At 42.6% G+C, this 26182-nt stretch overlaps 1 protein-coding gene across 1 annotated transcript; it reads left to right on the top strand.

The window, feature by feature from the left end:
* The first annotated feature begins 446 nt into the window (after nucleotides 1-446).
* LOC132828341 (cell surface A33 antigen-like) lies at nucleotides 447-25008 on the top strand. Its single transcript, XM_060845361.1, has 6 exons — nucleotides 447-534; nucleotides 7000-7320; nucleotides 7458-7781; nucleotides 16561-16669; nucleotides 17554-17644; nucleotides 24946-25008. The coding sequence occupies exons 1-5, from the start codon at nucleotides 498-500 to the stop codon at nucleotides 17642-17644; spliced, it is 882 nt and encodes a 293-aa protein (XP_060701344.1). The 5' UTR covers nucleotides 447-497; the 3' UTR covers nucleotides 24946-25008.
* The last annotated feature ends 1174 nt before the right edge of the window (nucleotides 25009-26182 follow it).

Genomic DNA, 26182 nt, shown 5'->3' on the forward strand with positions numbered 1-26182 from the left:
CAGATCCTGACACAATAATTATTCAGCACTAATGCCAGGAGGAATATTCTGCAAGCAGACAAAATATTCAAAACAATTCGACTCTTAGCTGCATGATTATTTTTTGCAAAAGAAATCTTTATTTGCAAAAAAGTGTTTGTTGAAATTTTATAACATGGGAGAATATGTCAGTTATCATTCAACTGAGATTTCAGTATAAATACTGAGCTTGGATCAACATTATCCTCAACACTTGATGTTTTAACTTTCTTGATTTCAGAACATTCTATTCTTTCATAGGAAATTAATTCAGTTTTCTGTTAAACACGACTAATCAAAAAAAAGTCTTCACAGTGAACTTTCACCATCTGGCCGACTGTAGTTTCACAAACTGGCTTCGTATATCCTGTTCCTCACTTAACTTCTGGTAGACATTGCATTACACACTTATTTCAATGTGAGAAACAAGAGCTGTGGGACTGACATCAAGAACTCAACTGATCTTTGAGAATAAAACGATGTGGACTTTGATTCTCCTCATTTGTTCCATTCCCGGTGAGTGACCATCTGAGTTGTATATTCAGATAATCAATGTTTGTTGAAGTCCACTGTGTGGTTTATACAGTAGAAATGCTTAAATATTTGAAGATACATAATCGGATAAAGTGAGAGCTTGTGACACAATGGTTACATTGTTCTTGCTGTGATAAATGCTGAGAGTTTGATTCTCACTCCAGCACATTTTGCAAAAGCATGTGTGTTCTCACAAAATCGAACAGGGTCATTACCAACCTGTAAATCCATCTAACATGCCCAGTGCAGGGAGCAGGACTGGGTGAGGTTCCAGGTCAGCCTTACACAATGCAGAGTGACACCCCTCACATTACAGCAACTGGCTTCAGGCGAGAGACAAGCTGTAGAAAACAGACACAGCATGTACTTTGTCTACACCATGTGTCTCTAAATATGGAAGTCTTGGAAGTTTAAAAGAACAAATATAAAAATACCTGAACAACATCACAAATATACCTTCTACTGAACATATTGCAATCCCATGTGACAGAGTTCCCAAATACTTGAGAGCAGCTTTATTAATTCTGAATTAAATAAAAGTGGACCAAATAATGTTTCTTTTGAGCGAAAAAAGCAGAACAATTATTTTAATTTTTCCAATGATTTTAATGTTGAATATACACTGACAACTGGAGTTGTAATAAGCCCTCAAGGGAAACATTTTGAGTTGAATAAATATTGTTTTGTGAGGCTCAGTTGCAAAAGTAGATGGTTGGTTTATATTTCTCTTCAAAGAAAAAGCCTTTTATCTTTCAGTCATGAACGTGAATCAAGTCGCTGACTCTCTTTCAATCCCACTGCTTTACACATTACAATGTAACACTAAAACTATTGCTCATCATTGCAATCTCTCCATTTATGAGCAAGGAATTGTCAAACACTTAAGATTAAAATTCCCAGTGTGGCATTACTCAAGGCTACAACTCCGTGAATTCTGTTACATGAAAACTTCCTGAAACATTTTGTGGCACTCGCCCACCAAATTCATGTAGAATACTTCACGGGCAGAAACCTGAAGCATGAATCTCTCTGTTTTCACAACTCTCTTTCATTCAAGGCTTCCTTTTTCCAATGAGGTCTCTTTCTCCTGACTTTCATCAGCTTTACATATTCATGACCTGAATGCCTTTCTCTTCTCCTCTCCACCTTAGATTTCAATTCCATTCTGTCATTTTACTCAAGAATTGTTCTCCACAAAAAGGCTGGTTCTCCCAACAAGATTGTTGGTCTGGTATTTATTGAAGTCAAGTCTCCCCAGTCATCAACAGGCTGTTCCTCTTCCACACCAGGTAACAACATTGCAGCAATTTAAGCACTATCTCATGAAACATCTCTCTGGTACAGTCAGTAAATTATTTATGTTATTTTACATTCCTTACACTGACAACAATGTGTGATTACAAACCATCCTGCCTTTACTGCCCTCAAGGTCCTACACATTGATCTCTCTCTCTCCCATCGTGAACCATCCCTTGCTGAACTACAATTTTCTTCCTCTCCCACTTGAGGACTGTCATCATCTTGCCTGGGTCACCTGTTGTATCTACACGTTGAGCCCTGAAAATGCAGCCCCTGAGCCCACCATGAGTCTACACACACCCCTCTTCTCCCTCAATTAAACCCTCATTCTCCGGTCAGAGTAAGGATCCTTCAGCACCTGTCCCCTTCATCACACTGATCCCCAGCCAACTCCAACCCAAGCCCATCACTCAGGCTGCTCTCTGTGGGGTGGGGCAACATTTCAATGATGTCACACACGGTGGAGTTAGAGCCCACAGCGTGCAGCACAAGCCCAATTTCAAGATTGTCGCAAAGCTCGACCGGTGGGGTAAGAAAATATCCCAACTGTTTCAATCGTTCATAGAGTCATAGAGTCATAGAGATGTACAGCATGGAAACAGACCCTTTGGGCCAACCCGTCCACACCAACCAGATATCCCAACCAAATTTAGTCCCACCTGCCAGCGCCCAGTCCATATCCCTCCAAACCCTTCCTATTCATATACCCATCCAAATATCTCTTCAATGTTGCAATTGTACCAGCCTCCACCGCATCCTGGTAGCTCATTCCATACATGTACCACCCTCTGCTTGAAAACGTTGCCCCTTAGGTTTCTTTTATATCTTTCCCCTCTCACCCTAAAACTATGCCCTCTAGTTCTGGACTCCCTGACCCCAGGGAAAAGACTTTGTCTATTTATCCTATCCATGCTCCTCATAATTTTGTGAACCTCTGTCTCCGACGCTCAAGGGAAAACAGCCCCAGCCTGTTCAGCCTCTACCTGTAGCTCAGATCCTCAACCCTGGCAACATCCTTGTAAATCTTTTCTGAACCCTTTCAAGTTTCGCAACATCTTTCCGATAGGAAGGAGACCAGAATTGTACGCAATATTCCAACAGTGACCTAACCAATGTCCTGTACAGCTGCAACATGACCTCCCAACTCCTGTACTCAGTACTCTGGCCAACAAAGGAAAGCATACCAAATGCTTTCTTCACTATCCTATCTACCTGCGACTCCACTTGCAAGGAGCTATGAACCTGCACTCCAAGATCTCTTTGTTATGCAACACTCCCTCGGACCTTACCATTAAGGGTATAAGTCCTGCTCAGATTTGCTTTCCCAAAATGCAGCATCTTGCATTTATCTGAATTAAATTCCATCTGCCACTTCTCAGCTCATTGGCCCATCTGGTCCATTACGACTCCAATTTTGGTGTCATCTGCAGACTTACTAACTGTACCTCTTATGCTTGTATTCAAATCATTTATGTAAATGACAAAAAGTAGAAGGCCCAGCATCGATCCTTGTGGCACTGCACTGGTCACAGGCCTCCAGTCTGAAAAGCAACCCTCCACCAACACCCTCTGTCTTCTACCTTTGAGCCAGTTCTGTATTCAAATGGCTAGTTCTCCCTGTATTCCATGAGATCTAACCTTGCTAATCAGTCTCCCATGGGGAACCTTGTCGAACGTCCTACTGAAGTCAATATAGATCACATCTACTGCTCTGCCCTCATCAATCTTCTTTGTTATTTCTTCAAAAAACTCAATCAAGTTTGTGAGACATGATTTCCCACGCACAAAAGCCATGTTGACTATCCTGAATCAACCCTGGCCTTTTCAAATACATATACATCCTGTCCGTCAGGATTCCCTGCGACAATTTGCCCACCACTGAAGTCAAGCACACTGGTCTATAGTTCCCTGGCTTGTCTTTACCACCCTTCATAAACAGTGGCACCACTTTTGCCAACCTCTAGTCTTCCGGCACCTCACCTGTGACTATCGATGATACAAATATCTCAGCAAGAGGTCCAGCAATCTCTTTTCTAGCTTCCCACAGAGTTCTCGGGGACACCTGATCAGCTCCTGGGGATTTATCCACCTTTAACCTTTTCAAGGCATTCAGAACTTCCTCCTCTGTAATCTGGACATTTTGCAAGATGTCACCATCTGTTTCCCTACAGTCTGTATCTTCCATATCTTTCTCCACAGTAAATACTGATGCAAAATATTCTTTCAGTATCTCCCCCATTTTCTGCAGCTCCACACAAAGGCCGCCTTGCTGATCTTTGTGGGGTCCTATTCTCTCCCTAGTTATCCTTTTGTCCTTAATATATTTGTAAAACCCCTTTGGATTCTCCTTAATTCTATTTGCCAAAGCTATCTCATGTCCCTGTTTTGCCCTCCTGATTTCCCTCTTAAGTATCCTCCTTCTTTCTTTTTACTCTTCTAAGGATTCACTCGATCTCTCCTGTCTCCACCTGACATATGCTTCTTTCTTTTTCTTTATCAAACCCTCAATTTCTTCAGTCATCCAGAATTCCCATTCACCCTGACAGGAATATACTTTCTCTGGATTCCTGTTATCACTTTTCTGAAAGCTTACCATTTTCCAGCTGTCCCTTTACCTGCGAACATCTGCCTCCAATCAGCGTTTGAAAGTTCTTGCTTAATGCCGTCAAAATTGGCCTTTCTCCAATTTAGAACTTCAACTTTTGGATGTGGTCCATCCTTTTCCATCACTATTTTTAAACGAATAGAATTATGGTCTTTGGCCACAAAGTGCTCCCCCATTGACACCTCAGTCACCTTCCCTGCCTTATTTCCCAAGAGTAGGTCAGGTTTTGCACCTTCTCTAGTAGGTACATCCACATACTGAATCAGAAAATTGTCTTGTACACACTTAAGAAATTCCTCTCCATCTGAACCTTTAACACAATGGCAGTGCCAGTCGATGTTTGAAAAGTTTAAATCCCCTACCATAACTACCCTATTATTCTTACAGATAGCTGAGATCTCCTGACAAGTTTGTTTCTCAATTTCTCTCTGACTGCTGCGAGGTTTATAATACAATCCCAATAAAATGATCATCCCTTTCTTATTTCTCAGTTCCACCCAAATAACTTCCCTGGATGTATTTCCAGGAATATCACCCTTAGCACAGCTGTAATGCTATCCCGAATCAAAAATGTCACTCCCCTCCTCTCTTGCCTCCCTTTCTATCCTTCCTGTAGCATTTGCATCCTGGAACATTCAGCTGCCAGTCCTGCCCATCCCTGAGCCATGTTTCCGTATATGCTATGATATCCCAGTCCCAAGTTCCTCACCATGCTCTTAGTTCATCTGCATTCCCTGTTAGGCCCCTTGCATTGAAACAAATGCAGTTTCATTTATTAGTCCTACCTTGTTCCTGCCTGCCCTGACTGTTTGACTCACTTCTGTTCTCAGCTGTACCCATCTCAGATCGATCTCTTTCCTCACTATCTCCCTGGGTCCCACCGCCCCTCCCACACTCCCTGACCCCACCTTACTAGTTTAAATCCTCTCAAGCAGTTCTAGCAAATTTCCCTGCCAGTATATCCGTCCCCTTCCACTTTAGGTGCAATCCGTCCTTCTTGTACAGGTCACTTCTCCCCCAAAAGAGATTCCAATGATCCAAAAATGTGAATCCTTCTCCCATACGCCAGCTCCTCAGCCATGCATTCATCTGCTCTATTCTCCTATTCCTGCCCTCACTAGCTTGTAGCACTGAGAATAATCCAATTATTACTCCCCTTGAAGACCTCCTTTTTAAATTTCTGCCTAACTCTCTGTAATCTCCCTTCAGAATCTCAACCTTTTCCCTTCCAATGTCGTTGGTTCCAATGTGGACAATGACCTCCTGCTGGCCCCTCTCCCCCGTGAGAACATTCTGCACACTCTCTGAGACATCCTCGATCCTGGCATCAGGTAAACAACACACCATTCTGATTTTTCTCTGCTGGCCACAGAAATGTCTGTCTGTACCTTTGACTACAGAATCCCCTAACACAATTGACCTCTTGTAAGCCAACGAACCCCTCATTGCATTAGAGCCAGTCTCAATGCCAGAAACCTGGCTGTTTGTGCTGCATTCCCCTGAGAATCCATCACTCCCTACATTTTCCAAAACAGCATACCTGTTTGAAATGGGTATATCCACAAAAGAATCCTGCTCTAGCTGCCTACCTCTCTTACTCTTCCATCTATGTGACTGTATCTGAGACTTTCTCCCCTTCCTATAACTGCCATCCAACACATACTGTTGCTGTTGCAAATTCCTCATCACTTCTATTTGTCTCTCCAACCGATCCACTCGATCTGATAAGATTCGCAAACAACAGCATTTATGGCAGATATAATCCGCAGTAACCCTTAAACTTTCTTTAAACTCCCACATCTGACAAGAAGTACATATCACTGCAAAGGCCATTTTTGCTCCTTCACAATCTACAGACCCAGAAAATAACACCGTCTTATTCCTCGACAAGCACTGCCGCAGGTTAAATTAATAGCTATGTCTTATATTTTAAGTTTAATCAAGAGACTTATCTCCAAAAACATATAATCATGAAAGAATCCACTGTACCCACTACTGCAGCCTTTCGCTTGGACAGGCTTAAAACAACAATGACCTTCTCTGATTGTGTGCTGTGAACTTCGCCCAACAGTTCCTCCAAGATTAGTTGTGAACTTCACTATTTAATAATTTTCCCAGATGCACTGCGATGTCCAGCGATACACGAATTCAAACAGCAAAGGCAGTAACTGTGCAGGTTTTCTCTCTCTCTCTCTCTCTCCTGCACTGTCCTCACCATGTGCTTCCTTTGTCTGCTCTTCTCCCTTTTAAACTGCTGTTGTTTTGACTTTTTTTTCCAAAGTTCCAAAACAATGTAACAGCAGATAAACAATAATTGCTGCTTCTGGAATTCGGGGAAATCACCTCCAACACCAAAAATACCTCAAAAAAAGGAGCAGCTCTTACAGCCAGAAATGTTTCCCCTCCTGGGAATTTGGAACATCCTGAGGCTGTGACAAAGGATTGCCTTCATCATGAACTCGATGGAATGTAGCTAATTAAAATGTTAATGTTTATATTAAGCAATTCAATCCAGTCAAATTTATCAATTCGTTTCTCCTCAGTTTCAGGTGCTTTATGGGCAGAGAAAGATGTAACGGGAATTTTGGGAAGAGCGATCACAATATCGTGTCACTACGAAGCACGGTGGTACCAGTCATACGTGAAATATTGGTGTTACGGACGGACTCCTCTGTGTAACGTTATAGCAAAAACAAATTGGCCAAATGGGAGAATATCAGTCACTGATAAGAAAACACAAGGAATATTTCTTGTCACAATCAAGAATCTTCAATGGAGGGATGCCGGACGATACAGCTGTGGGATTGAGTTTCCTGGTATTCACTTTGACCTCCTGTTTAATGTAAAGCTGCACATCTCTGAAGGTAAATGTCTCATTGATCTTTTAAAAAGATACTCTCTGCTGATATATCTTAACAATGTTTTATCCAGGAAGAAAAGTGACAAAGAGTTGAGGGATATTTGATTTTTTGATCTCTCAATAATTGTTTCTTTCCCACAGAAGCCGTCTCTGTTCCTGGGCTTCGATTTTTATCCCAACCAAATGTCTCATGTTCTGGGGGGTCAGTGACAATCTCCTGTGAGTCTGCCCAGGGATCCCTCCCCATTCAATACACATGGTCTGAGAAGATGCCATCACAAGATTCAATGATCTCTTACACCAATAAACTGGATCTACATTGTCAATCCTTCACACAGCAACATCATCAATATTACTGCACAGCCTCAAATACTCAGGGAACAAAACCAAGTGAAATTGTTCATGTGTCAGTCAACAATGTAAGAGAGAAGAACTGCAGTTATAGGATACAGATCAACAGCATCGGTAAGTGTGATGTAAACAATGTTAGTGTATTATCTCTGTCTGTGAAACGGTAATTGATGAAATACGCTCCATTTGTTTCATTGTCATTTCTGACCAAATCCAATGGTTTGTACTGTAGTTAGAAAATGTGGAGGTACAAACATACTAACCACATCATGCAGAAACTTTGGAACAACTCCAATAATCCCTGCAAAATTAAAACAGCATTTTATTGATGGAGAATTTGCATTTTTCTAAGTAATGGGATTATTAAATTCAGTCCTTGACTGTTGTGTCCAGATTTAGGGCTGATGTTGGGGATAGAGTGACGATCAGTTGTACAATGAAATACCTGTAAATATTGCCTGCAGCCATTTCCTGATCTGATCTGTTTGAGCTGTCAGAGAAGAAGCAAGTCAGCATCGAGTCGAAGTGACACACGGGAACTGTATTTGGAACTATCAGCAGCAGCTCATGTGGCTGCACTCTCACTTTTGATGCCAGCATGTTGGGGGTTCCAGTTCCCCTTCGGGGTTAAAATCCAGCTGGATCCCACTGCCCAGCAGAGAGAAGTAATGCTGTGCTGTGGTACGTGAGACAGTGTCGATGAGGTGAGAAACTGAGAACCTGTTCCCCCTTTAGGAATGGCACCATTTGTAAACTATTTACAGAGTAGTCTGAGCAAGCATTCATAGAGTCATAGAGATGTACAGCATGGAAACAGACCCTTTACTTCAACGCATCCATACCGACCAGATATCCCAATCCAATCTAGTCCCACCTGCCAGCACCAGGCCCATAACCCTCCAAACCCTTCCTATTCATATACCCATCCAGATGCCTTTTAAATGTTGCAATTGTATCAGCCTCCACCACTTCCTCTGGCAGCTCATTTATTCCATGCACCACCCTCTGTGTGCAAAAGTTACCCCTTAGGTCTCTTTTATATCTTTCCCCTCTCACCCTAAACCTATGCTCTCTAGTTCTGGACTCCCCCACCCCAGGGAAAAGTCTTTGTCTGTTTATCCTATCCATACCCATCATAATGTTGTAAACCTCTATAAGGTCACACCTCAGTCTATGACGCTCCAGGGAAAATAATCCCAGCCTGTTCAGCCTCTCTCTATAGTTCAAATACTTCAACCCTGACAACATCCTTGTAAATCTTTTCTGAACCCTTTCAAGTTTCACAACATCTTTCCGATAGAAAGTCAACCAAAATTGCAGACAATATTCCAGCAGAAGCCTAACCAATACCCTGTACAGCTGCATCATGACCTCCCAACTCCTGTACTCAATACTCTGACGAATAAACAAAAGCATATCAAACACCTTCTTCACTATCCAATCTACCTGTGACTCCACTTTCAATGAGCTATGAATCTGCACTCCAAGGTCTCTTTGTTCAGCAACACTCTCGAGGACCTCATCAGTCCTACTAAGATTTGCTTTCCAAAAATGCAGCACCTCGCATTTATCTGAATTAAACTCCATCTGCCACTTCTCAGCCCATTGGCCCATCTGATTAAGATCCTGTTGTAATCTGAGATAACCTTCTTCACCGTCCACTACACCTCCAATTTTGGTGTCATCTACAAACTCAGTAACTGTACCTCTTATGCTTGTATCCAAATCATTTATGTAAATGACAAAAAGTAGACACCCCAACACCAATCCTTGTGGCACTCCACTGGTCACAGGCCTCCAGTCTGAAAAACAACCCTCCACCACCACCCTCTGTCTTCTACCTTTGAGCCAGTTCTGTATCCAAGTGGCTAGTTCTCTCTGTATTCCATGAGATCTAACCTTGCTAATCAATCTCCCATGGGGAAACTTGGCAAACACTTTACTGAAGTCCATGTAGATCACATCTACCACTCTGCCTTCATCAATCCTCTTTGTTACTTTTTTCAAAAACCTCAATCAAGTTTGTGAGACATGGTTTCCTACACACAAAGCCATGTTGATTATCCCTAATCAGTCCTTGCCTTTCCAAATACTTGCATATCCTCTCCCTCAGGATTCCCTCCAACAACTTGCCCACCACTGACATCAGGCTCACTGGTTATGGATCCCTGGCTTGTCTTTACTAACCTTCTTGAACAGTGGCACCATGTGAGCCAACCTCCAGTCTCCTGGCACCTCACCTGTGACTATTGATGATCCAAAAATCTCAGCAAGAGGCCCAGCAATCACTTCTCTAGCTTCCCACAGAGTTCTAGGGTACACCTGATCAGGTCCTGGAGATTTATTCACGTTTATGCATTTCAAGACATCCTGCACTTCCTCCTCTGTAATGTGGACATTTTGCAAGGTGTCACCATTTACTTCGCTACCTTCTATATCTTCCATAACCTTTTCCACAGTAAATACTGATACAAAATACTCATTGAGTATCTCCCCCATTTTCTGCAGCTCCACACAAAGCCCGCCGAGCTGAGCTTTGAGGGGCCCTATTCTCTCCCGCGTTATCCTTTTGTCCTTAATGAATTGTAAAAACTCTTTGGATTCCACTTAACTCTATTTGCCAAAGCTATTTCATTTCCCCTTTTTAGCCTCCTGATTTCCCTCTTAAGTATACTCCTACTGCCTTTATACTCTTCTCAGGATTCACTCAATCTATCCTGTCTATACCTTACATATGCTTCCTTCTTTTTCTTAAGCAACCCCACAATTTCTTTAGTCATCCAGCATTCCCTATACCTACCAGCCTTTCCTTTCAACCTAACAGGAATATACTTTCTCTGGGCTCTCATTGTCTCATTTCTGAAGACTTCCCATTTTCCAGCCTTCCCTTTACCTGCGAATATCTGCCCCTAATCAGCTTTCGAAAGTTCTTGCCTAATACTGTCAAAATTGGACTTTCTCCAATTTAGTACTTCAACTTTTAGAACTGGTCTATCCTTTTCCATCACACTTAAATCTGGAATTATGGTCGCTGGCCCCAAAGTGCTCTCCCACTGACACCTCAGTCACTTGCCCTGCCTTATTTCTCAAGAGTAGTCAGGTTTTGCACATTCTCTGGTAGGTACATCCACATACTGAATCATAAAATTGTCTTGTACACACTTAACAAATTCCTCTCCATCTAAACCCTTAACACTATGGCAGTCCCAGTCTATGTTTGGAAAGTTAAAGTCCCCTACCATAACCACCCTCTTATTCTTACAGACAGCTGAGATCTCCTTACAAGTTTGTTTCTCAATTTCCCTCTGACGGTTCGGGGGTCAATAATACAATCCAAATAAGGTTATCATCCCTCATCCCTTACTTAATTCTCAGTTTCCCCCAGATAACTTCCCTGAATGTATTTCCAGGAATATCCTCCCTCTGCACAGCTGTAAGGCTATCCCTTATCAAAAACGCCACACCCCCTCCTCCCTTTCTATCCTTTCTGTAGCATTTGTATCCTGGAACATTAAGCTGCCAGTTCTGCCCATCCCTGAGCCATGTCCCTGTATTTACTGTGATATCCCAGTCCCATGTTCCCAACGATGCCCTGAGTTCATCTGTCTTCCCTGTTAGGCCCCTTGCATTGAAATAAATGCAGTTTAATTTAACAGTCCAAACTTTTCCTCTGCTTTGTCCCTGTCTGCCCTGACTGTTTGACTCACTTCTGTTCTCAACTGTACCAGTCTCAGATTGATCTCCTTCCTCACTATCTCCCTGGGTTCCACACCCCCCAACACCCTCCCCCCAACACCCCCACCTTACTAGTTTAAATCCACCCGACTAACTCTAGCAAATTTCCCTGCCAGTATATTAGTCCCCTTCCAATTCAGGAGCAATCCGTCCCTCTTGTCCAGGTCATTTCTGCCCCAGAAGAGATTCCAATGATCCAAAAGTGTGCATCCTTCACCCATACACCAGCTCCTCAGCCAAGCATTCATCTGCTCTACCCTCCTCTTCTTGCCCTCACTAGCTCATGGCACTGGGAGTAAACCAGATATTACTACTCTCGAGGACCTCCTTTTTAAATTCCTGCAAAACTCTCTGTAATCTCCCTTCTGAATCTTAACCATTTCCCTTCCTATGTTGTTTTTTCCAACATGGACAATGACCTCATGCTGATACCTCTCCCCTGTGAGAACATTCTGCACCCCCTCTGAGACATCCTTGATCCTGGCGCCAGGGAAGCAACACATCATTCTGCTTTCTCGCTGATGGCCACAGAAAGGTCTGTCTGTACCTCAGACTAGAGAGTCCCCTAACACAACCGATCTCTTGGAACTCGACATACCCCTCATTGCATCAGAGCCAATCTCAATACCAGAAACTTGGCTGTTCTTGCTACATTCACCTGAGAATCCATCACCCCCTGCCTTTTCCAAAACAGCATACTTGTTTGAAATGGGGATAGTCACAGAAAACCCTGCATTACCTGCCTACCTCTCCTACCTTTCCTGGACATAACCCATCTATGTGACTGTATCTGCAACTTTTCCCCCTTCCTATAACTGCCATCCATCATGCCACCTTGCTCTTGTAAATTCTTCATTGTCCTTAACTGTCTCTACAAACGATACATTCGATATGAAAGGATTTACAACCAACAGCATTTATTGCAGATGTAATTCTCAGTAACATGTAAACTCTCTCAGAACGATCACATCCAACAGGAAGGGCATATCACTCTTCACAAGGCCATTTTTGCTTCTTCCAATTTGCAGACCCAGAAAATAGGACTGTCTTATTCCTCTCCTGCTCCAGGCTAACTTAATGCTTATATTTTTACGTTTAGTCAAGAGACATATTTCAATAAAACATATAAACAAGAAAGAATCCACTCTACTCACTACTGCAGACTTTCTCTCAGGCCACACTTAAAAATATTCACTTATCTGTTTCTGTGATGTGACCTCTCCGAAACAGGTTCCTCCAAGATTAGTTGTCAATTTTACTGTCTGTTAATTTTCTCAGACGCACTACGATGTCCAGTGATACATCAATTCAAATACCAAAGGCAGTAACTGCGCAGGTTCACTGCTGTGTCAGTTAGCAGTGTGGGTTTCCTTTTCTGTCTCCCTGTCCTGCACTGACCTAACCATGTGTTGCCTTTGTCTGTTCCTCCCCCTTTTAAAAGTGCTGCTAATTTGACATTTTTTGCCCAAAGTTCCAAAACAATGCAGCAGCACTTAAACAGTATTTGCTGCTCCTGGAATTCGAGGAGATCACCTTCAACACCTGAAATACCTCAAAAAAGGAGCAGCCTGTTACGGCCAGAAATTTTTCCCATCCTCCATCTTGGATTACCCATAATCCTCTTTTTACTGCCTTCCAACTGTTTTCTTTCTTCAAATGAGTACTTCACAGAATGGGAAGTATTTTGGGATCTCCTCAGATTCTCGAAAGCACCAAGACCCTTCTGATTTATCAATGTCCTTTAGGCAATGATATCTGCCACCATTTCCAAGTCTGCTCCACATCAGACTCCAGTAATGTACTTTGTCCTTAACTGCCCACTTCAAATGGCTTAGAAAACCACTCAGTCAGGGGCAATTGGAATGGACAACAAAAGCTGTCCATTAAAGACTAGAAAATAAAGAGTTCATAGTTTATTTGTTGCAGAAATGATTCACATATTTTTAAAAAAACCCAGCCCGTGTTGACTGTGTATTCCCTGGAGATGGGGAACCTCATCTGTCTGTCTCATGGATTCTCACACTTCAGGAGATGGAAAACCACTGGCGGGTTGTGTCGGTGTGAGGATGAGGTTTCACATTATTCCTGCAGGCTCAGAAAACAGACCTCAAGAGGATGGAAGTGACCACTGTCTATGTCGGCAAGGGACAGCTCCATGTGAAACCCATGGTTTTAAACAAATGGGATACCTGGGTTGTAGTTACCAGCCCAAATCCTTTTACAAACCCCAATGTAACACATCAACTCTCAGATTCAGGGAAAAATAACCGGGATCGTCATTGTGGGGAACTACAGGAGATGGGAGAGATACTGAACAAATATTTCGCAGGAGTTTCTACAATGGAAAATGACATAGAGGCAAGGGAGCTCCAGGAAATAAATATTGATGTCATAAAACACAGTCCATATTATACAAGAAGAAGTTTTGGAGGTCTTAAAAAACTTAAAAGTGGATAAATCACTCTGACCTGATCAAGTGAATCTGAGGATGGTGTGGGAAGTTGGGGAAGGAATTTGGGGCATCTCTAGCAGAGATATTTGCAACATCCACAGCCATGGGTGAGGTGCTGAAGGACTGGAAGGTGATTAATGTTGTGTCTTTATATAAGAAAGACTGTAAGGAGAAGCTCGGGAACTCTCGAGCTGTGATTCCGATATCTGTGCTGGGTTGGTTGTTGCAGTGGATTCTGAGAGAGAGGATTTACATACATTTGGAGAGTCAAGACTGATTTGGGATAGAGTGAGGGAAATCGTGCTGTCCAAACCTGACTGAGATATTTAATGAAGTAACCAAAACAATTGATGACAACACAGCAGTACACATTGTCTACACAGACATTAATGACAGGGTTCCGCAGGGTAGACTAATCAGGAAAGTTAGATCACATGGGGTTCAGGGTGAGCTTGCCAATCAGATACAAATTTGGTTTGGGACAGGAGACAGAGGATGGTCATGAAGGACGTTTTTTGGACTGATGGCATGTGACGAGTGGTGTTTCACAGGGATCAGTGTAATTTGTATAAGCAATTTGTAGAGGAATTTAGGATGCATGGTTAATGAGTTTGTGAATGACACCAAATTTGGTGGTATAGTCAACAGTGAAGAAGATTAAAATCTTCGGGTAAAAAATGAGGTCTGCAGTTGCTGGAGATCACAATCTATTCCTTGGATGCTGCCTAACCTGCTGTGCTTTAACCAGCAACACATTTTCAGCAGTGAAGAAGATTATCTCAGATTACAAAGGCATTTTGATCAACTGGGTCATTGGGCTGCTCCGTGGCAGATGGAGTTTAATTTGGATAAATGTGAGGTCATGCATTTCGGTAAAACAAACAAGGGGAGGACTTATACAATTAATGGTCAGGCCCTGGGTTGTGCTGGCGAACAGAGGGACCTTGGGGCTCAGGTGAAGCAGGTATTTAGCACGTTTGTCTGCATTGCTCAGACCATTGAGTATCGGAGTTGGAACATCTTATTGTGGTGTATAGGATGTTGCTGAGGCCACTCTTGGAGCACTGTGTACAATTCTGATCACTGCAACAGGAAGGTTATTATTCAACTAGAGAGGGTTCGATCCTCTCCTGAATATATTATAAGCCCATGTGACAGAGTTCCCAAATACTGAAGAGCAACCTTATTAATTATGAATGAAATGAAAAAGAGCAAATAATGTTTCTTTTAAGTGAACATTCCAGTATAATAATTTTAATTTTTCCAAAGTTTTTAATGTTGAACACACTCTGGAAACAGGAGTGGTAATAACTCCTCAAACAAAACATCTTGTGTTTGCTTTTATTTCTTTTCTGTTTTGGAGTGCTGTTCATTAAATATTGTTTTGTGAAATTCAGTCACAAAAGTAGGTGGTTGGTTTATATTTCTCTTCTCACTAAAAGCCTTTTTCCATTCAGTCTTTAACTTGAATGAAATTGTTTACTCTCTTTCAATCTCATTGAATTACACATTACAGTGTAACACTACAATAACATTTTTGTTCATCATTTCCATCCCTCCATTTAAAGTCAAGAAATTTTCAAACACTCAAAATTAAAATGCCCAATGTAGCATTACTCTAGACTATGACTTAGTCAATTCTGTTACAAGAAACCTTCCGGAAACATTTTGTGGCTGGAGCCCATGAATTTCATGCAGAATAATTCACGGACAGAAACCTGAAGTGTGCATCTCTCTGTTTTCACAATTCTCTTTCTTCCAAAGCTTCCTTTTTCCAATAAGATCACTGCTTTCTGACCTTCATCACCTTTAATCATTCATGTATCTATCTCTGTTTCTTCTCTCCCCACCACCTCTTCACTTACACTTAATACCCTTTCTGTCACTTTATTAAAGAATTGTACCCCACACAAAAGGCAATTCTCTCAACAAAATTGTTGGTCTGGTATTTATTGAACAAAAGTCTAGCCAGACATCGACAGGCTCCTCCTCTTTCACACCAGAACCTAATGGCACAGCAATTTATACATTTTCTCATGAAGTATCTCTCTGGAAAAGTCAGTAACTTACTTTGAAGAGAAAGTGAGGACTGTGGATGCTGGAGATCAGAGTCGAGAGTGTGGTGCTGGAAAAACACAGCAGGTCAGTCAGCATCCGGAGAGCAAGTGGTGATTTTACCCTCCTTACATTCTCAGCAATATGTGATTACAAATAATCCTGCCCTTATTGCCATCAAGGTCCTGCACATTGATCTCTCTCCCACATTGTGAAACATCCCTGGCAGAAGCTGAATTCTCTTTGTTTCCTACACAAGGACTCACATCATCGTCCTGGGTCACCTGCTGTGTCTGTTCCTTGAGCCCTGAAAATGCAACCCCTGAGCCTACCATGAGTACACACACACACACACACACACACACCTCCACCCTGGATGAAACCCTCCTTCTCAGGTCGGAGTAAGGACCCGTCAGCACCTGTACCCTCAGGTACCCCTGAGGACACTCAGGGAAATAAGCATTGATGTCTTGAAAATAGTCCAAATTACAGAAGGGAAAGTGCTGATCATCTTAAAATACATCATGATGGATAAATCTCCAGGACCTAATCAAGTGTCCCCAGAGAGAAATGAATTCAGCAAAACCCATTATTCGCAGAAGTCCTGAGTGAGACTCAGATGAAGCTGAATATTTCCTCATGTCTCAATAGGAAGGGAATATACTTGTGACAATTTCTCAACGATATCACCAACAACATCACCAAAAATATCACGAGGGGCAACAAGAACATCGTCAGGACCCAAGTCTGTCAGTAAAAGGTAGAACAATTTCATTGTCAATATTTCCATCAGCATTAATTCCAAGTGAGAATAAGTGACTGAGCATAAAGGCTTACAATACATTTCAATTTTATCAGAATGTAAATGGTCACTCACTTTATACAATGTTATTATGTTTGCTCCCTTACTGGTGAGCTGAAGGCAAGCTTTTCTGGGTGTTTTTATTTTAGTTTTAATGAGCAAAAGAGTTCAATTTCCAAGTCATAACATTTACAATGTTGCTATTTACATTTTTGGACATTCATAACAGGAAATGCCAATTCTCTGTCTGCCATGTCCCAGGATAAATGCTTCATTATTCATCTAAGCTCACGGTGTTGTATATTTCAAAGAAGTGACAGATTTTGTTGAGCTAGAGCGTCTGGAGTATCACTGCCAGGGACATTACATTCTCTATCACCATCTCCTCCTCCATTCTCTCATGTTAAACATTATTCCCAAACTGAGAGGGTGGGAGGCTGTCTGGTTCCAGCTGGTTAAGCCTTACCTGTTAGAAGGTGCAGGAGCAGTGTGGGATGATGCTATTCTGAGTTCCTCACTGACTGAAGAGACTTCTCATCCACTGGAATATTACACCAGACTGCAGTGCTCCTGCAGATATCCATCCACATCTAATAATCCTCACTGACAACAAGATGCAGAGCATGACAGGACGTGGAACTGAAACTTGTTACATCTGGCTTTTATGTATTGTTTAGGTCATTCATAAATTAAACTGTTATTTAGTTTTCCTACGTAACTCCCTGAGCTGTGTTGCGTTACTTTGCTACAATATACTGCAGTGTAAACATGGGATAAATGTTTAAAATATCAAGCTGTCTTGTTTCCTTCAAATGATTTTGTATTTCTTCTGTTTTACACAGTTACGTTGTCTGGGATGTGATACGCTGGGTACTCTTCACTCTCCTGGTGATTTGTTCTGTTTCAGTCACAATGTTTACACGAAAACATTAGGTGAGCATCATGGCCTTTACAAGAATGATTTTGAGCACTTTAAGTTCCCCATCAATGAGGTGGCTCTGGGTGGAGGGGTTTCGAAGCAGGAGACACAGTTTGAGAAGAATGGGTTGACCATTTGGGACTGAGATGAGCAGGAATTTCTTCACGCAGAGGGTGATGGTTTGTTGGAATTCTCTGCCCCAGAGAGCTCTGGAGGCTCCAGCCTTGAGTATATTCAAAACAGAAATCAATAATGTTCTGTCCAATAAAGATATGGAGGGACATGGTATGGTAGTGCAAGAAAAATGGTATTCCAGTGGAAGATCTGCCCTGATCCAGGTGAATGCTGAATGACCCTCGAGGGGCTGAATGGCCTACTCTGTTCATGTCTCATCTCTCTCCATGATGACCTCATGCTGTTAAATGCTGTAATTGTACCAGCCTCCACCACTTCCTCTGGCAGCTCGTTTCAAACACACACCCACCCTCTGTGTGAAAAAGTTACTCCACAGGTCCTTTTGAAATCTTTTCCCTCTCACCTTCAACCTATGTCCTCTGGGTCTGGATACCCCCAGAGAGGAAAAGGATCTTGGCCGTTCCCCCTGTCCATGCCCTCTTTTAACTCTCATTGGATAATATAGTCATGTGTCCTAATCTGGAATGAAGACAAAGACAATGTAAATGCTGTTGGGCAGAGAGACAAGTGAATTAGTGTGTAATAGTTTGATTGGATGGAACCTTGTTATCTGTTAAAATAATAAAATATATTTGTTGTTATTCGAAAGAATTGATTTATTCAACATTTATTCAACATGTACCGCTCCCGTGCATACATTAATAAATTATGTAAACAAAGAAACCTGAGCCTGATCTAAAAAGGAAATGCAGCATCAAATCCCCCTTTCTGGGAGTCTCATAGAATATAGGAGGCTCCAGACAGCAAAAGGAAATGGCATATTCCAAGGTCACTGTCATATTGTCCCTCACATAGGCTTATAGAGTCACAGAGAAGTACAGCAAGGTCCAACTCATCCATGCCAACCAGATATCCAAACCCAATCTAGTCTTATCTGCCAGAACCTGGCCCATATCCCTCAAACCCTTCCTATTCATATACCCATCCAAGTTCCTTTTAAATGTTGCAATTGTACCAGCCTCCACCACTTCCTCTGGCAGCTCATTCCAAACACGCACTGCTCTCTGTGTAAAATGTTGCCCCTTAGGTCTCTTTTATACCTTTCCCCTTTCACCTTAAACGTATGCCCTCTAGTTCTGGACTCCCCGACCCCAGGGAAAAGACCTTGTCTATTTAACCTATCCATGTCCGTCATGATTTTGTAAACCTCTATAAGGTCACCCCTCAGCCTTCGATGCTCCAGGGAAAACAGCCTCAGCCTATTCAACCTCTCCTGAGAGCTCAAATTCTCCAACCCTGGCAACATCCTTGTAAATCTTTTCTGAACCCTTTCAAGATTCACAACATCTTTCCGATAGGAAGGAGACCACAATTGCATGCAATATTCCAACAGTGGCCTAACCAATGTCCTGTACAGCCTCAACATGACCTCCCAACTCCTGTACTCAATACTCTGACCAATAAAGGAAAGTATACCAAATGCCTTCTTCACTATCCTATCTACCTGCAATTCCATTTTCAAGGAGCTATGAGCCTGTATTTCAAGGTCTCTTTGTTCAGCAACACTCCATGAGTCTTACTATTAAGTGTATAAGCTGAAAATATGTTGCTGGAAAAGTGCGAGAGGTCAGGTAGCATCCAAGGAGCAGGAGAATCGACATTCCGGGCATGAGCCCTTCTTTAGCCTTCTTCGGGGTCATGCCCGAAATGTCGATTCTCCTGCTCCTTGGATGCTGCCTGACCTGCTGCGCTTTTCCAGCAACACATTTTCAGCTCTGATCTCCAGCATCTGCAGTCCTCACTTTCTCCTATTAAGTGTATAAGTCCTGCTCTGATTTGCTTTCCCAAAATGCAGGACCTCACATTTATCTAAATTAAACTCCATCTGCCACTTCTCAGCCCATTGGCCCATCTGGTCCAGATCCTGTTGTAATCTGAGGTAAGCTTCTTCGCTGTCCACTACACCTTCAATCTTGGCGTCATCCGCAAAATTATAAACTATACCTCTTAGGCTCACATCCAAATCATTGAGATAAATGATGAAAAGTAGTGGACCCAGCTCCAATCTATGTGGCACTCCACTGGTCACAGGCCTCCAGTCTGAAAAACAACCCCCCCCCCCACCCCAACCACCCTCTGTCTTCTACCTTTGAGCCAGTTCTGTATAGAAATGGCTAGTTCTCCCTGTATCCTGTGAGATCTAACCTTGCTGATCAGTGTCCCATGGGGAACCTTGTCGAATGCCTTACTGAAGTCCATATAGATGACATCAACCACTCTGCCTTCATCAATCCCTTTTGGTGCTTCTTCAAATACGTCAATCAAATTTATGAGACATGATTTCCCACACACAAAGCGATGTTGACGATCTCTAATCAGTCCTTGCCTTTCCGAATATATGTACATCCTGTCCCTCAGGATTCCCCCCAACAACTTGCCCACTACTGATGTCAGGCTAACTGGTCCATAGTTCCCTGGCTTGTCTTTACCACCTTTCTTAAAGAGTGGCACCATATTAGCCAACCTCCTGGTACAAATATCTGGAGTAAGAGGCCCAGCAATCACTTCCCTGGCTTCCCATAGAGTTCGAGGCAACACCTGATCAGGTCCTGGGGATTTATTCACTTTTAGGTGTTTCAAGACATCCAGCACTTCCTTCTCTGTAATATGGAATTTTCCAAGATGTCACCATCTGTTTCCCTACAATCTATAACTTTCATGTCCTTTTCCACAGTAAATACAGATGCAAAATACCATTTAATATCTCCCGTATCTCCTGCATCTCCACATAAAGGCTGCCTTGCTGATCTTTGAGGGGCTCTATTCTCTCCCTAGTTATCCTTTTGTCCTTAATGTATTTGTAAAAACCCTTTGGATTCTTCTTAACTCTATTTGCCAAAGCTATTTCATGTCCCCTTTTTGCACTCCTGATTTCCCTCTTAAGTATACTCCTACTGCCTTTATAGTCTGCTAAGGGTTCACTCAATTTATCCTGTCTCTACCTTACATGTGCTTCCTTCTTTTCTTTAACGAAACTCTCAATTTCTTCAGTCATCCAGCATTCCCTATACCTACCAGCCTTTCCTTTCACCCTGACAGGAATAGACTTTCTCTGGATTCTCGTTATCTCATTTAGATGAGAGTCCCTACAGTGTGGAAACGGGCCCTTCGGCCCAACAAGCCCACACCGACCCTCTGAAGAGCAACCCACGCAGACACATTCTCCTACATTTACCCCTGACTAATGCACCTAACAATACAGGCAATTAGGCATGGCCAATTCACCGAACCTGCACATCTTTGGACTGTGGGAGGAAATCGGAGCACCCAGAGGAAACCCACGCAAACACGGGGAGAATGTGCAAACACCACACAGATAATTGCCCAAGGCTGGAATCGAATCTGGAACTGTGAGGCAGCAGTGCTAACCACTGTGCCTCAGGCTTCCCATTTTCCAACCGTCCCTTTACCTGCGAACATATGGCCCCAATCAGCTTTTGAAAGTTCTTGCCTACTACCGTCAAAATTAGCCTTTCTCCAACTTAGAACTTCAACTTTTAGATCTGTTCTATCCTTTTCCATCACTATTTTAAAACTAATAGAATTATGGTCGCTGGCCCCAAAGTGCTCCCCCACTGATACCTCAGTCACCTGTCCTGCCTTATTCCCCAAGCGTTGGTCAAGTTTTGCACCTTCTCTAATAGATACATCCACATTCTGGATCAGAAAATTTTCTTGTACACACTTCACAAATTCCTCTCCATCTAAATCCTTGACAGTATGGCAGTCCCAGTCTATGTTTGGAGAGTTTAAATCCCCTACCATAACCACCCTATTACTCTTACAGATAACAGATCTCCTTACAAATTTTTTTCTCAATTTTCCTCTGACTATTAGGGGGTCTGTAATACAATCCCAATAAGGTGATCAACCATTTCTTATTTTTCAGTTCAATCCAAATAACATCCCTGGATGTATTTTCTGGAATATCCTCCCTCAATACAGCTGTAATCCTATCCCTTATCAAAAACACCACTCCCCATCCTCTCTTGCCTCCCTTTCTATCCTTCCTGTAACATTTGTATCCTGGAACATTCAGCTGCCAGTCCTGCCCATTCCTGAGCCACGTTTCTGTAATTGCTATGATATCCCAGTCCCATGTTCCTAACCATGCCCTGAGTTCATCTGCCTTCCCTGTTAGGCCCCTTGCATTGAAATAAATTGGAGATGGTTAGGGCCAATAAGGGCTTTGCAATTCTGAAAGACATAGCTCTAATGGGAAATTAGGGACATAATGGCTATAGAGAGAGAATGAACAGAAACGGTGAGGTGACAAAAGATCATTGGATCCACAGGGACAGCAACAAGAAAGAAAGGAAGAAGGATCATTCTGCATCACAGGTAGAGTCTGCTGTTAATTCACAGAAACACCCCAATCTCTGTGTCTGCAGCATATGGAACACCTTATCGAAGCTACTAATAGTTCTGAAGTATGGTTAAGGGACCCAAAACAGTGACTCTGCTTTTGCTCCACTGACTCTGCCAAACCTGCTGTGTTTCTCCAGCTATTTCTGCTTTTCTCACAAAAACACTCAGTTGACACTTCACCCATCCTGACCCAGTCGCTGCACAATGACTGTGTAAAATGACAGGCACCCAATTGCAGAGTAGGGGTGTAGTTAGTCATACATATTTTGGTTGGGGAGGGGGAGGGGGGTGATGGAGTAAATTTCTACACATTTGAAACCTCGTCAGGGCAATTACATCCACCATGCATCCACTGATTCAATCCTACCATAGAGTCATAGAGAGGTACAGCATGGAAACAGACCCTTCGGTCCAACCTGTCCATGCTGACCAGATAGCCCAACCCAATCTAGTCCCACCTGTCAGCACCCGGTCCATATCCCTCCAAACCCTTCCTATTCATATACCCATCCAAATGCCACTTAAATGTTGCAATTGTACCAGCCTCCACCACATCCTCTGGCAGCTCATTCCATACACGTACCACCCTCTGCATGAAAAACGTGCCCCTTAGGTCTCTTTTCTATCTTTCTCCTTTCACCGTAAACCTATGCCCTCCAGTTCTGGACTCCCCAACCCCAGGGAATAGACTTTGTCTATTTATCCTATCCATGCCCCTCATAATTTTGTAAACCTCTATAAGGTCACCCCTCAGCCTCTGACGCTCAAGGGAAAACAGCCCCAGCCTGTTCAGCCTCTCCCTGTAGCTCAGATCCTCCAACCCTTGTAAATCTTTTCTGAACCCTTTCAAGTTTCACAACATCTTTCCAATAGGAAGGAGACCAGAATTGCATGCAACATTCCAACAGTGGCCTAACCAATATCTGTACAGCTGCAAAATGACATCCCAACTCCTGTACTCAATACTCTGACCAATAAAGGAAAGCACACCAAATGCCTTCTTCACTATCCTATCTACCTGTGACTTCACTTTCAAGGAGCTATGAACCTGCACTCCAAGGTCTCTTTGTTCAGCAACACTCCCTAGGATCTTACCATTAAGTGTAGAAGTCCTGCTAAGATTTGTTTTCCCAAAATGCAGCACCTCGCATTTATCTGAATTAAACTCCATCTGCCACTTCTCACCTCATTGGCCCATCTGGTCCAGATCCTGTTGTAATCTGAGGTAACCCTCTTCGCTGCCCACTAAACCTCCAATTTTGGTGTCATCTGCAAACTTGCTAACAGTACCTCTTATGCTCGCATCCAAATTATTTATGTAAATGACAAAAAGTAGAGGGCCCAGCACCGATCCTTGTGGCACTCCACTGGTCACAGGCCTCCAATGTGAAAAACAACCCTCCACCACCACCCTCTGTCTTCTACCTTTGACCCAGTTCTGTATCCAAATGGCTAGTTCTCCCTGTATTCTGTGAGATCTAACCTTGCTAATCAGTCTCCCAGGGGAATCTTGTCGAATGCGTTACTGAAGTCCAAATAGATCACATCTGCTGCTCTGCCCTCATCAATCTTCTTTGTTACTTCTTCAGAAAACTCAATCAAGTTTGTGAGACATGATTTCCCACGCACTAAGCCATGTTGACAGTCCCAAATCAGTCCTTGCCTTTCCAAATACATGTACATTCTGTTCCTCAGGATTTCCTCCAACAACTTGCCCACCACCAAGGTCAGGCTCACCTGGCTTGTCTTTACCACCCTTCTTAAACAGTGGTACCACGTTTGCCAACCTCCAGTCTTCTGGCACCTCACCTGTGACTATCGATGATACAAATATCTCAGCAAGACGCCCAGCAATCATTTCTCTAGCTTCCCACAGAGTTCTCCGGTATACCTGATCAGGTCCTGGGGATTTATCCACCTTTTACCACTGGCATCAAATTACACATCAACAACACATGACTCATTGTCCAGAAATAAACATTACAAGTGATGGCCTCAAGCAATTATTACCAAGAACATTGTTCACCCTCGATATCATATTAACGAGGTGAATGTAATCAGACAAGTACATTTTAAAGGGCCACTTGGGTTTGGTATTTCTGTAATGCACTGCATAGCGAACAGTGGAAGACAGCAATCCTCAGTTACAATGGCCATACACTGAATTGTCAGTCTGTGAGGAGATAGTCTGCAATGTGCAAGTCTCCTTGGTTGTGCCAATGACATTTGGATGAGGATACACACATTGGACATCCTAATGGAGATATGACAACATTTCCCCTGAATTTGCACACTCTCTCTCTCTCTCCATCACACACATACACACATCTTCCCTGTATCTCTCTTACCACATCCCCCAAAGCTACACAAACACAATCACACACATATATAAGTCTATTTGCAAATTTGTATTTGTACATACTTTGCGTTCTGTTAAAAAAACACACAATCTATAGGCAGTGAGTTAATGTGACGTTTTATAAATTCCTACGTTCAAAATAAATCCAGTTTGACTCCAGGTTGGGCACAGACTCTAACATCATACCTGTAATGCTTTGTCTCAGCCGAGATGGCACGTTTTTATTTAGTGATAAAACTTTAAGATATATCGGAGCAGTGATTTGAGATATAAATTATGGGATTTACATATTAATCAATCGAAACCTGCATCCCCATTCTATGTGATTACAGTCTTCACAGTAATCTAGGGTTCTCCAGCACGTTGTGTGACACTTTGATCTTTTACTTACAGATGCTGTGCCCTATGTATCCTGCCCCACTGACTCCCTGACAAAGGAGTAGTGCTCTGAAAGCTTGTATTTTCAAATAAACCTGTTGGACTATAACCTGGTGTCATGTGATTTTCAGCTTTGTTTACCCCAGTCCAACAGCAGCCCCTCCACATCCTGAATCTTCTTGCCAGTGGCTCATATCCAGCAGACAGTGAGTGCTGAGCCTGAGTCTGAATGACAGTTGTTCACCTCTCCAAGAAGACAGCTAGACGTACGGCTCAGGATTGATAGTGATGGTTGATGCCTCCATCCCCATTGATCCAGTTTAAGGACTGTCTCTGACATACCGACCTGCTGTGATTGTGCTTGTCTCTGCATTTTCACAACTTCAATAAAATTACACCTGACAGTCCTGAAGAATGAAGCCACTGTCTCTCAAAGAAGCACAACCATCTTTCCTCAGCTACTGACTCCATCCATCTCCCTGTCCAGCAGAGCCCTCATCCATGATGTTGTTAGTTTCACACTCAATCATTCCAACATCATTCTGTCTGGCCATGAATCTTCCAATTTACTCTCATCCATCTCTCTGCTCTAGTTTTACATCTTTAAAGGTGCTATGTGAATGCAACTGGCAATATTCGCAAACACACTGACAAGGCAAGGCTTTGAAAGAAATGAATGTCCTTCTCAGCTCACTGTATTTAGAAAGCTGCAAATTCATGTATCATTCTGAAACAATGTGAACTTTTATCCCAAACATTACAATCTAAATTAACATCAATGGAATTGAATAATTTTAAAATTTTATTGAATTAAAATTTAAATCTGGTAAAGTAGTTTTCTTCCCTAAATTGCTTTATTTCTAAATATGTTTCTGTCTGCAGCATGCTGTGTGTGAATGGCTCATTGTAAATGAACACACATTCAGTTTGGGCCCATTCCATTAAACCCTCAAACAGGTTCATGGTCAATGAGGAATGTAACTGAGAATTATAGAATCCCTACAGTGCAGAAAGAGGCCATTTGGCCCATCTGGTCTGCTCCAGCCATCTGAAGACCATCCCACCAGACCCATAATCCCATTCCGTTCCCATAGCCACACAGTTCCCATGGCTAACCCACCGAACCTGTACATCCCTGGACTCTCTGGGCAGGTTAGCAAGGCCATCCTGCCGAACCTGCACATTGCTGGACAGTGGGAGAAAACACCTGGAAGAAACCCAGGCAGACTCAGGGAGAACATACAAACTGCAC

Source organism: Hemiscyllium ocellatum, chromosome 26, assembly GCF_020745735.1.
Source record: "Hemiscyllium ocellatum isolate sHemOce1 chromosome 26, sHemOce1.pat.X.cur, whole genome shotgun sequence".
Classification (NCBI taxonomy): domain Eukaryota; kingdom Metazoa; phylum Chordata; class Chondrichthyes; order Orectolobiformes; family Hemiscylliidae; genus Hemiscyllium; species Hemiscyllium ocellatum.